Source organism: Sarcophilus harrisii, chromosome 3, assembly GCF_902635505.1.
Source record: "Sarcophilus harrisii chromosome 3, mSarHar1.11, whole genome shotgun sequence".
Taxonomy (NCBI): Eukaryota; Metazoa; Chordata; class Mammalia; order Dasyuromorphia; family Dasyuridae; genus Sarcophilus; species Sarcophilus harrisii.
The window spans coordinates 595,131,330-595,143,539 of NC_045428.1; the positions used below are offsets into that span (position 1 = coordinate 595,131,330).

At 55.0% G+C, this 12,210-nt stretch overlaps 1 protein-coding gene across 1 annotated transcript; it reads right to left on the bottom strand.

The window, feature by feature from the left end:
* Positions 1-3,361: 3,361 nt before the first annotated feature.
* On the bottom strand, positions 3,362-7,847 carry DMRTC2 (DMRT like family C2). The gene is given in 9 exon segments (XM_031963259.1): positions 3,362-3,581; positions 3,907-4,072; positions 4,383-4,443; positions 5,381-5,495; positions 5,731-5,890; positions 6,064-6,138; positions 6,141-6,301; positions 6,417-6,526; positions 6,892-7,847. Coding segments are annotated over 9 exon segments (1,224 nt in total). The 5' UTR covers positions 7,077-7,847; the 3' UTR covers positions 3,362-3,390.
* Between the last annotated feature and the right edge of the window lie 4,363 nt (positions 7,848-12,210).

Here is a 12,210-nt window from a genome sequence, read left to right on the forward strand (position 1 = left end):
GGTCCCCAGGCTTCTCCACCCTGACTGCCCAAGGTTTGCCGCCCACGGTACTTTCCAAACTTTAGGCAGAGATGCCCCCTTCCTTTTTTTATTTAATTTAATTGTTTTAATTCTTTTTTTTTTTTATTAAAGCTTTTTAATTTTCAAAACACATGCATGGATAGCGTTTCAACATTAACCCTTGCAAAACCTTGTGTTCCAGTTTCCTTCCCCCTCCCCCCATCCTCTAGATGGCAAGTAATAAACATATTCAAATATATGTTAAATCCGATGCCCCCTTTTATTAAAAATAGAATAAATTCTGCGCCTCCCTCCCATAAACTAGCGGCTGCCGGGCCCGCTCAGTAGCAGCAGATGAGAGACTTAAACAACTGGGTGGAGCCGAGTTCGAATATGGCCTCTGATTCTGGGCAAGTCACTTCACTTGGGGAAATGGAAAATGGGGTGATAAGAGACCTGTTTCCTGTGGCACAACCTTGCAAAAAGTGCCCAGAGAGACGGGACAGAAAGGCTTCTCCCCTCCCCGGGTGGCACCGGGAACACTCCCCTTTCACGCTGGTGGGTCCCAGAAGGGCCACCCTGGGTGCGCTGCTCTGTGGGTCCTCATCCACTTAAATGACAGCCCCGCGCTGTGGCCCACCATGTCCACATCTGTGGTTGCCAGGGGAACCATCAGAAGCCCTGGAGGCCGGATGGTTCTCCAGATGGATCTGGGCATGTTGCCGGGGGCATCGGCCTGCGTGGTAACTGTTGGCCCCCCCCCCCAGTCTCTTTATCTCTGCAGGAGCCACTCTTTGGATTTGGGGGCCGGAGGATCCCCAGGGATCCCGGAGCTCTTTGTCAGGGACAAAATCATTTTCATCATGATACTAAGACAGTAAAATTTTTAATTCAACAAGTCTCAATGATATAACCCAAGAGCTCTTTGGGGGTCCTCAATGTCATCATCAGCCCCAATAATCACTGACGTGACATTTATTCCATGGTAGCCACTGTGCTAACTAATTTGGTGCTCACAACCTGGGGGGGAGGTACTGTATCCCCATTTTACAGATGAGGAAACTGAGGCAAATAGAAGTTAAGCGGCTTGCCGAGGGTCACGGAGGCAGAAGTGTGCAACATGGGATTTGAGCACCCTGACTATGAGCAGGAGCGCTCTCCATTGGGCCACCCAGCTGTGAAGGGGGGACTTGAGTCCAGAAAGTCTGAGGACCCTGTGCCAGACCAGGGGCTTGCAGTCTGTCCTATGGAGGGCAGACCAGAGGGCACCCATTCTTCAGTGACCCACAGCTCCCTCGATACCCCTGATTCCCCGGGCTGGAGGGGGTGGCGGCTTGTGCCGGGCAGTGTCAGGAGACCAGGGGCACGTTTAGGGTCCTTGCGAGGTGTAATCGAAGGGCTTGCCTTCCCAAGGAGGGCACAGGGGGAGAATCTGGAAACCAGGGTTTTAAAAAATGGATTTAAAAAGTAACAGGGAATTAAGAAGTGGGTGAGGAAATAAGGAGTCGTCAAAGTAAAACTGCGGGTTCGATCAATGTGGGCAGAAGGGGAAGGCAGAGTCAAGGATGGTCCCCGTTGGGTGGGAGGGGGAACATTCAGGAGCCTGGCCCCTCTGTGGGGGTAGCCCAGCACCCCGCTAACGCTGATACGGCAGAGGGCCCGACCCAGGTTCAGGGCGATCCGGCAGCGAGTTGGGGGTGTCTCCCCAAGTGCATGACTTCCCTGCGGGAAGGCCATGAGGACAGGGGGTTCCAAGCCACCTCCCTGGGCTTGGCCAGACCCCTACGGCGCCAAGGCCATGCTTGGTCACTTTTGTCCGGCCTCTGGATTGGATGACTGCAGGAGAGAGCGAGGCTGGTGACTTGGTCTGCCGATTCAAGTTGAGACAGGGCCCCATGATGTCCCTGGGCCCTTCAGAAATGAAGCCCTGAAGTCAGGAGCGAGAGAGGGAGGCCCAGAATGGCCTCGGGCAGCGCCCCTGTTACCTAACAAGTGGGGGGGCGGCCCAGAGATGGAGGCAGAGCAGAGCGGCTCAGACTTGCAGGATAGCAAAGAGAGGGCAGGGAGGCCGCCGGCAAAGGCCCCGGAGGGGTGGGGGTGGGGTCCATCACGAGGCTCCAGGGGAAGCCATACTGCCAGAGGAAGAGGCGCATGAGGGCAGGGGCAGAAGGCATCCAGGGGACGTACGGAGGGCGGAGGGACGGGGAAGGAGAGCACGCTCCCCACAATGGGCCTCAGCCTTTTCAGGGAAATATGGCTCTTCTAGCCGAGAGGTGGGGGGCGGGACCCCCAAGAGACCCGAGGACAGCCGGATCGAGCCCGGGCACCCCAATCCACAATGGACTCGGGCGGGAGCCTTCTCTTTCTCCACCGTCCCCCAGCAGCGCAGGAGCAGGAACAAAGACCATGATGGGGCAAGATGGGCTAAGGGGACAAGAGACTTGAGAAAGCAGACTCGCCAGAGCAGAAGGGAGGGCTGGGTAAGATCTTGGATCGAAAGGAGTCCTCAGGGTGAAGAAGGCTGGGGGCCACAAGGCAGACGGCGAGGTGGCTGATGGGACGGCAGAGGTCTTGGCCATTCTTGGAGCGGGGGATGGCAGGAGGGTCAGCAGCAGAGCGCTCCCTTCCTCCCCCTGCCTCTGCCGGGCCTTGGCTCCCACCAGCATTGACTGGCCTGAGCCTCATTTCATAAAAGCTTATTTATGTTCGGAAGCGGCTGCTCTTGGGGGGGGGGTCCTGTCTGCACCCGGCCCAGTGCCAGGGACCTCAAGACCTAATACAGAGCTCCTCCCAGGGCTGGGGGTAACTGGGGGGCTCCTGCAGACAGTGTCTCCGAGCCTACTTCTGCCCAGAATGGCAGGTGGGGAACTCCAGGGGAGAAGCATCCAGTGCCTGGACGGTCCCCCAGATGTTGGGGGGGCACTGCCAGCTGGACTCTTGTTCACATGGAAACAGCACAAATACATCCCCCTGCTCTCGAATGGCTGCTCCATCCCAGAATCCACCGTTTGGGGCGGGGAGGCCGCCATGCAGGCGTCCCCATGCTTGTGCATCATGGACAATGTAACACTGAGGGATGGTGGCCAACATTCGCCTGGTGCCCACTTGGTGCCAGGCCCCTTACGGTCACACCTCACCTGTCAGCAGCCCTGGGGGGCAGAGGCTCTCATTATCTCTGTTTTCCCATTGAGGACACTGGGGGAGTCAGGGGTGAAGGAACTTCCCAGGGTCCCGGAGATGGGCCGGCATCCCTCAAGGTGGGCAAAGACACAGGACGGCGGGCAGTGCCCCTGGGCATTGTACAACCACCCACTTTCCTGCAGGAGGCCCACTGACACACAGATCAAAGGCTTTGGGCCCAGTCTCTCAGCCTTTATTGGGGAGAAGCGTCTAAAAGGGGCCCAGAAGCCCCTCGATGTGCTGAGTCCGCATCCTGCGGTGGGGGTGTGGGAGAAGCTTGCAGCCCAGCAGGGAGAGGGATCCCATGTGGCCGATGTGGAAGGTCACCAAGGGGGGCGAGCTGAGCCTGAGAGAGTCCCCTGCCGCCCGAGCTTCCTCGCCTTTCCTTGCGGCAGCCGGGCCTGGAATGGGGGGATGAGGGGTGAGCCCTGCTTCCTCCGAGGCCGTCCCCCTGCCTCCTGGCCTCCCCTGGGGGGCCCCAGACTTCCCCCCGCTCTTCCTCACCTCCGGGCTGGGGCCTCCCTCCCCCTCCAGTTTGGGTCAGATCCTCTCGTTTCTTGCTTTAGCTTCTGTCCCCCCAGAACAGAACACGGCTCTTCTTGTCCTCTCCGCTTGCCTGACATTCAAGGCCTCCAGGAGAGCCGCTCTATCCCCCTAGTATGACCCCTCTCTGAGACCCCTGGGCTCCTCCCGCCTTCTGGCTTTCTCCCCTCCACTTCCCAGGACCTGAGGGGCTGCCAGGGGGGTGCAGGGATGCCCCGGCAGGGCTGGGGGGACCAGCAGGAGATGGGGGGCTCTCAGGGGGCTGGGAGGAGTCCCACAGGCCCACCAAGGCCTCAGCAGCTTCCCGCTGTAACTGGTGTTCCATGGCCGAGCCGGAGGCCCCTGGGGCCTACGGAAAAAAGGAGGGAGACAGCGATTGGCCTGAAACTCCTGCCTTTTACCTCCCATGGCCCTCTCACTTCCCTGGCCCCTGATCCTTGGCTCCCCAACCCCCGCTCTGACCTCCCTAGTCTAAGCTGAGAACCTATTTGGGGCAGACATCCAGGCCTCCTGGCTCTGATTCCCACCCAGGCTCTCAGAGATTTGGATCTTCCTCTCCCAGATCTGGGCACCAGCCCCGTCCCCTCCCCACAGGACCCGGGAGCAGCCCCCCTTTCTCTCCTCTCCCCCAGTCCCCCGCCCCCTTTCCTTCCTAGGACCTGGGGCTGCAGGAGCAAGGGGTCCGCGGGACCACAGGGCTCAAGAATCAGCGTGGAGCATCTGGAGCGGGGAAGGAGCAAAGGGGAAGGGAGAGCTTGGAGCAGGCACGGGGTCTTCTGCCCCACCCTCCCCATGGTCCGGGGTCCCCTTGCAGCCTGTGCCCAGACTCTGCGCTCTCGCAGCCACGCCAGGGGCACGTCACCGCTTTCTGGTCCCTCTGTGCGGCCTCCCGGCTGCTCTGCTTCCCAAGTCACGCTTCACTCAACCCCCACAGGCTCTTCCCTGGGAACAGGCCTGCTCCAAAGTCCTGCAGAGCTCCCCAGCCCCTTGGCAGGAAATGCCCTGCTCAGCTTATGGCCAAAGGGCCTCCTGTGCTCCCTGCCTCCCCGTGCTCCCTGCTCCCTGTGCTCCCCGCCTCCCAAAAGCGAGGGCAGCTCTTCCCTTCCATGATATGGCCCAATGCTGGAGCACAGCAGGTGCTTCATCAATGCTTATTGAGCCGCTGCACCATTTGTCTCCAACCAAGGCAGGGGATAGAATGCTGGGCCTCAAGTCTGAGACCTGAGTTCCAATCCAGCCTCGGCTTCGAGCCAGCTGTGACCCTGGACTCACGGGGGGGCGGGGGGGGGGGAGGGAACGGGCCCAAGGGAGGCTCAGGATGACGGCTGACCTTGAGACAAGGCCTCGGTGCGCCAGGCCCTGAAAGCACTTGGCCCTGATGATGTCATTCCCTCCTCACACTCTCCCCCACCCTCCCCACCCCCACAGGTGCTGCTGTTCTCTCCCTTTTGTAGAGCAGGCAGGCGGAGGCTCAAGGACAGGGCCTGGCCTAGGTCTCCTCCCCCAGGCCTCATGCTTGGAGCTGTGGCTCCCGCTGCCGCCATGACTTCCAGGGCTAGATCCTGTGGTCCACACGCAGACACACACTCACACACACACACACACACACACAGAGCCCCTCTTCTCTCCCACCCACAGCTCAGGCCCCAGGACTCACGGCTCGGCCAGGCCAGAGAGCCCGGAGGGTTCCCCTGGCACGGGGATCATCAGTAGCTGGCACTGTCCCGGGCAGCTTGGGAGGGCCCCGTGGTTGGTCAGGTGGAGAAAGGAGCCTGAGTCGAAGACAGACCGGGACGGGCAGAGATGGGCTCAGCGCTGGCTCTGCTCCCTGGGCATCCTGCGGGCCTGGCCAGGGTTCCCAGCTCTCCATGACACCCCCCCCCCCCACTGGGGGCCATGGGGATGGTGGGGCCAGGGCTGGGCTTTCTGATGCTCCCTCCCCCCTTCCCCTCCCCCCTTCCCCTCCCCCCTTCCCCATCCCACCCGCCCCACCTCCCACTTTCTCACCGGGCAGCGGGTGTGGGGCGATGCCGGGCTCCAGGCACAGCAGGTAACTGGGGAGCGGCGGGGACACCAGCAGGGTGGGGGGAAGCCAGGGCGTGGGGGGCCAGGACAGCGGCGTGGTGTCCAATGGCTGGCTTAGCAGTAAGGCCCGTGGGGCGCTCTCCTGGGAAGCGGGGGTAAAGGGGAGGTGCGAGGGCGGCTGCCACTAAGTAGGGACCAGCCTGGAGCCGTTCTGGGCAGGGCTGGGTGGTGCCCAAGGTGGAAAAATGGAGGAAAGTGGAGAGGAGCCCCACGAGATAGAGAACCCCTGGGGGAGGCCGTGGGGGCACATCTTACCGTTTCAAAGGACATCAGCACAGTCAGGGGAGCTCCTCGGAGGGTCCCCCCCGGCTGGGGCCCCCCCTTCTCCTTGCCAGCTGAGAATGACAGGAAATGCCTATAGGAGACGACTGCTCTCCTGCCCCATGATGAGACTCCCTACCCAGCAGCCCCAGGACTCTCCACCTGTAGCTGGCCCTTCCAGTGTCCAGGCAAGCTTTATCAAGCCGGCTTTGGCCCAGCTGAGCGTGAGACCCTGGAGAGGGAGGGACCCTTTGGAGCCACACTGGAGCCCAGGTGAGCCCCCCAGTCCCCCCAAGTCCCTTCCGACCCCAGCAGACTCCTCCCCCAGCCAGAGGGAGAGCGTTTACCAGGGGTCCCCTTTTCACAGTGGGCCCCCCCATCTCTGGGCAGGCCCTGGGACTCCTGCAGTCTCTGCAGAGCCAGGTGGGCAGCCCTGACACGCCTTCGCCTTCGTTCCCTGAAAGAGAAAGGGGCAGAGGTCAGGGCCAGGTCCTGGGACAGAGGTCAGGGCCAGGGCCCGGGACCGACCCATGGGGTCAGCGGTGGCAGGTCCTGGGCTTCGGAGGCAGGTGTTCAAATGGCTGCTCTGCTGCTTCTCTCCTCCTCACTGTGCTTCTGGGGCCTCAGCTTTTCCTATCTGTGAAATGAGCGGGTTGGGATAGAAGCTCCTGGGTCCCTTCCAGTCCAACTGCCGCAGTCTGTGGAGACTAAGATTTAACTGCGAGGGGGCAAAAGGCTGGTGTCCTTGGGAGGCTGTGCCCCCGGGGGGGGTCCCTGCAGGGGCAGCAGCTTCGACAGAGACCACGCTCTTAGGATACTCACAGGAGGAGGGCGCATTTCTGGCACTCACAGGCCCGGAAGAGGCACAGGTGCTTGTGGTCCTTGAGGGGGGCAGCGAGACCATGGTTGCGGCAACGGGTGCAGGTCGGGGCCCGGCTCCCAGGAAGGCTGGCAGAGGGGACGGCCCCATCTCCTGGGGCAGAGTCGGACTCCCCGCTTGCCTTCATGGAGCTGGGGGAAGATGAGGGAGTGAGGATCCCTCCCAGCATTCCCTGAGCCCCGGGGTCCCAAGGACATTGCCCTCCCCACTGCTCCAGCCCAGCCTGCCCCCTTTCTGCCTTAGACACTGGAACTCTTTCTCTGTATACCTCCCTTCCTTTATCATTTCCTCTAAAGGACCCCCTTCCCAGGCACTTACAGCTAACCAATCAAGGAGCAATTATAGCCGCCAGACAGCAACAGTGACAAGTGGTAGATAGCATTAATTCTTTATCATCACAACAAATACATTTTTGGGTCCAGAGCTATAATTTCATGGAGGCAGGAAACTCCCAGTGTGGAAAAGCCCCTTCACAGAGGCACTGGTGGGCTTGGGGTGGGAGGGGAAGGACGCGGTCTCAGAGTCCCGGGTGGCTCATGCGTCGGTTGGGGGCAGGCCTTGTGTGCTCCTGACTCCCAGTGTGGCCTTCCTTTCATTTCCCCAAGCTGCTGCTAAGCTTGTAAGTAGCTGCTATCACATTGCACCCCTTGCTGTTTTTGTTGTTGCATTTCCCAAGTGTAGACAACTCCGGAGGGAGGCAACTCTCACTCCCGACACTGGTCAGCGTCTGCTTGACAACTAATTATTTCAGAAACTCCTCAGTTCTGTGACTGGACAAGTCAGTGCATCTCTGCCTCAGTTTCCTTATCTGTAAAATGGGGATAATATCTACTTTGTGAAGATAATATTCATAAAGGGTTCTATAAATGACATGATGCTGATGCTTCTTAGGAGAAGCCATTTATTTGTGTGTGTGTGTGTGTGTGTGTGTGTGTGTGTGTGTGTGTGTGTGCTGGGGATGGGATAGACCTCAAACGCAGGTCCTCCTGGCTCCCAGGCTGGCTTCTCTACGCACTGCCCTGGCTTGGTGATTTCTGGGACACGAGTGAGTTTTCCAAGGATTATGACCCTCTCTTTAACAGTCGCGGAGCTGAGTGCCTGGTTAAGGCTCAGGAGTGTCAGCGGGCTGGGGCCATGGAGCCGCCCTCCCACAGACCCCTGGGTTTGAAGGTTATGCCAGCAGCCCCCAAGCTGGTCCAGGAGGGTCTAGGATCTGCCAAAAAGGCACCGAAGGTACATTCGTGAGACCTGGTGATCCGGGATTAACCTCTCTGGCCTCAAGTTCCTCCATCTGTAAGACAAGGAGCCTGGATCGGGCATCGCAGAAACTCTGGGCACCTGTTAGTCCCAGGATAACTGCTCCGGGAGGGCCTGGGGACCAGCCTGGCTAAGGGCGCAGATGCTCGGCACCCAAGGGAAGGAAGCACCCAGCCCGGGAGCCTGGATGAAAAGGCAAGGATAAAGTGGTCCTCGGGCCTCCAGGGCTGCAAGGATGGCAGGAGAATGGTGGTAAAGGGGGGCAAGGGATAAAGAAGCCAGCCTCAGGCTGACCTGAAACATTTATTTTACGGTTGCTGCACTCAATGTGACGTCTTTGTCCAGTGATAGGAGTCCCATCGATGACATCCCCCCACTACAGACCACACTAGGAGACAGGAGGATGGTTTGGCCACATGGAAAGCAGCTCACGGGCTCTCCTCAGACAGTCAGAAGCCGGAACGAATTTTATTGTGCCCCAAAAGGCAACAAGAAACATGTCATGAGTGGTCATCTCACTCAGGACGAGCCCAAGCCAAGAGAATGACACAAAGAAAACTGTACATGTTATCATGTGTGGAAGAGAATGAAAAAATAGAGCAGAAATGGTAGAAACCTCAGACTTGGCCAAGCCTTCCCATTCAAATATATACTGGAAATCCTAAAGTGGGGAGGGATGGCAAAAAAACTTGTTGGAGTATGTCAAGATACAGGTTTCAAAAGGTTCGCAGACTACACAGAAACTTCTGGTCTGCAAATCATGAATGTTTTCTCTAAAGAGACAGCTGGAAGACAGATCTGATTCCACAAAGAACATAAAAATTTTTAATAGTTATGCCTGGACAGCAGGTGTCTCTTTATATGAACCATTAAAAATCAGCTGTCTTGGTGCAGTTGGACCCTCAATCAAGTGAAACCAAAGGTCAGAATCAACAACAAATCAAAAGAATGGCTAAAGATGAGAAGACACTGCTAGCTCCGACCCAACTTTTTTGAATGAACTACTTTTACAGAAAAATAGGAAGTGGATAAAGGTAAAGTTAGTGACTATGATTATCACTATTTCTTATAAAAGTTTAATGAAATGAAACAGCGATCATAACATGGAGGCCAAAAGAGCCCAGAAAACACATTAGAGATTCAATATTTCTTCTCTTTGCCGCAAACTTTAGTGAACAAACTCATGTGCAAAACATAGAGGAGAATGGGGGGAAAAATCCATCGTGGAGATGGGTAGAGAGAAATTATGCACAGTATCACCTCCACCAGTGCGAGGCAGCGAAGGGGAAAATGAATCTTCAGAAAGCCAAGCCAGATTGTCCCAAGAGCATTTATAGATAAAAACGGGAGGATAAGAAATGGAAGCAAAATGGAAAAAATGTCAGCATCCCTTTAGGGGTATATTCCCATCTCTGCTAACGGCAGCCTTGCCGCGTTTGGCTTTGCCACCAGATGAGCTGTACGAGGAAGCAGAAATGGTATCTCAGAAGAAGTCATAAAAAGTGGCTGGACAGTTCTAAGTACAGGGTGAAGAAATCTGTGCTAAAGGTAACCCAATTTTGTTAGCACCGAGGGGATTGATTTTTGAGATCTCAAAGAAGGGAAGACACCAAACAATTGGAAAAAAAAAAGTCTCAAATGGTATTATTACCCAAAAAGTCGAATGAGAAGGCATCAGCAACTACTGACCCATATGCCTACTTTCTCATCTCTATAAAATCTTTATGAGAATGAACTTCATGTATTGAGGGCATTCTTGATGAAAATCTGACAAGGAAAAAGGCAGCCTTTCACAGCCAATTTTCTATAGCAGACCACATCTTTCCAGCTCCACAATTGACTGAAAGACAGATAATACAAGGTCTTTCTGTGTTTACTGTTTGTTGATTATAAAAAGGCATTTGACTTGGGAGCACAAAACTGCCTGAAAGGCTCTTTCCCAACAAGTCGGAGGCTCCCGTGCATATGTTAAAGTCTTAGACCATCCTTTAATAGACAGCCACAAAAATAACTTTGTTCAACAAATCATTAGTGATCAATATCAACTAATCCATAAAAGAGTGTGACCTCTGCTCTCTGGGGGTGTTTGTCTCTATCGTGCTGAGGGATAGCTTGGAGTCTAAATGGAAGAGGAATCTCCTGGAGCCGATGAACTCCGGCACCTGCTCCTGTCATTTGGCAATGACCTTGTTTTGATTGCATTAGGTTCCCCCCCTCCTCCAATTGCATTAATCAGATCGAGGCGTACTCAAAAGAGATTGCCGTCACAATTCACAAAGGGAAAAAAAAATCAAATAGACAAGTGGATGAAGAATTTTTACTACACAGACTATGGCATGCAATTGTACCGGCAGTCCACTGGGTCAGTCTCTATCAGTGTATTTATCTTGGACCGGCACCGAAGGATAATAAACTGGGCTTGGCCTGGAAGAGGAGAAAGAGTGTGAGCACTCTTTTAAAAGAAAGTGGACAGAACTCAACGATCTTGAACTGCTCCCTGACACAAAAGGCTGTCTTTTGAAATCCTGGTGTTTATTCTCTCATTGTTATATGGCCGCGAATTGTGAAAGACCATAACCCTTAAAGAAGAATCTTGAATGGCCTAAACAGTGGAGTCGGGTGGGAAGAGAAAGGTGGGCTGGTCGCCTAGCAGGAGAAAGATCCTGGATGGTCAACAGCCACAACATTGCCCTGTGGTCTAGAGAATTGCAAGATCTAGGGAAGGGCCTCCAGGGGCTTCGGATATTCTCGAGGGAGGATTATGGGGTCGCCCGATGAAAACAAGAACTAGCACGTATGTAGGTTTTTAAGATTTGCAAAGTGCTTTCCAAATATCCTCTCATTTTACTGGGCCAAAAATTCCCATTGGCTGAGGCACAGATGGATTGCACTGCTGGAGGGAGGACTCCTCTTTGGGATCCACTAAAATGCAGAAGTTGGGATGTAATAATATTATCAAAGTTAAATAACAGAATACTATTTGCACTCTCTATAAGGAGTTTTGTGAATAAAGTGCTTTGTAAACCCCTGTAAACCTAAGAATATCAAATATTCTTAGCCTCATTTTCTAGACGAAGAAATGGAAGTTGAGGAAGGTGACGTCCTTTGCCAGGGTCCCACACAAACTCAGCAATTTTATGGCTCAAAGCCGACTGCTCCTATCTCTGTGCCACCCAAGCCTCACCAGCTCCCTTTCTGATGCATTTCCTAAACCATCTCCGCAGTCTTTTGCCTTTCTTTGCCTCCCAAGCCCATAGCACAGAGTCTAGCGCAAAGTAGGTGCTTATCAAATGCCTGATATTGTATTTTTTTCCCTCTGAGCCTCTCCTATTTTGTTCAATACTTTCCACGGACCCTCTTGACCCATTTTTTCTCAAGCATCCTTGAGCATCCCCCCCCTCCCATTCAGTACCTACTATGTTGGAGCTTGTCTTTCTTTCTCGAAGAGGATGACATCAAGGACAGGTTGCCCTGGCGTGCAAATGAATTGGACTGAAGTGAGGGAGGGTTGGCCATGGTCATTCCTCTCACTCTCTCGTCCGGAGACATCTGGGTCCGGTGGCCAGAGACAGACCAGAAGAACTGGAGATGGCCCTGAACTAAGTGGGGGACCTTGGCCTTTCAGGTCTCAGTCTGACGGGGACAACTCTCAAGCAGAATTAAGAACAGATAAGAAATGAGGCCGTTTTTTAAAAAATCATTCTGGGAGTAGAAGCCCCTTAGAATTTCTGGCTCAAACAGAAACGATTGCTATATTGTATTCACTCAGAGCCAATTAGGGCCCAAACAGTGTACAAAGAGGACCTATTGTTGGACAATCAAGGAGAGCAAGGGTGATTTGGGTTTAGGGCATGGTCCTGAAGACAGAAATCTGGCCACTAAACTACTAAAAGCATCTGCTCACTGTTCTTTGCAAGCCCTCTGTTGTTCAGTCCCATTCTCCCTTCCTCCTCCATGCTTCCCACACAGTGTACCCCCCCACACACACACACTCCCTGCCCCAG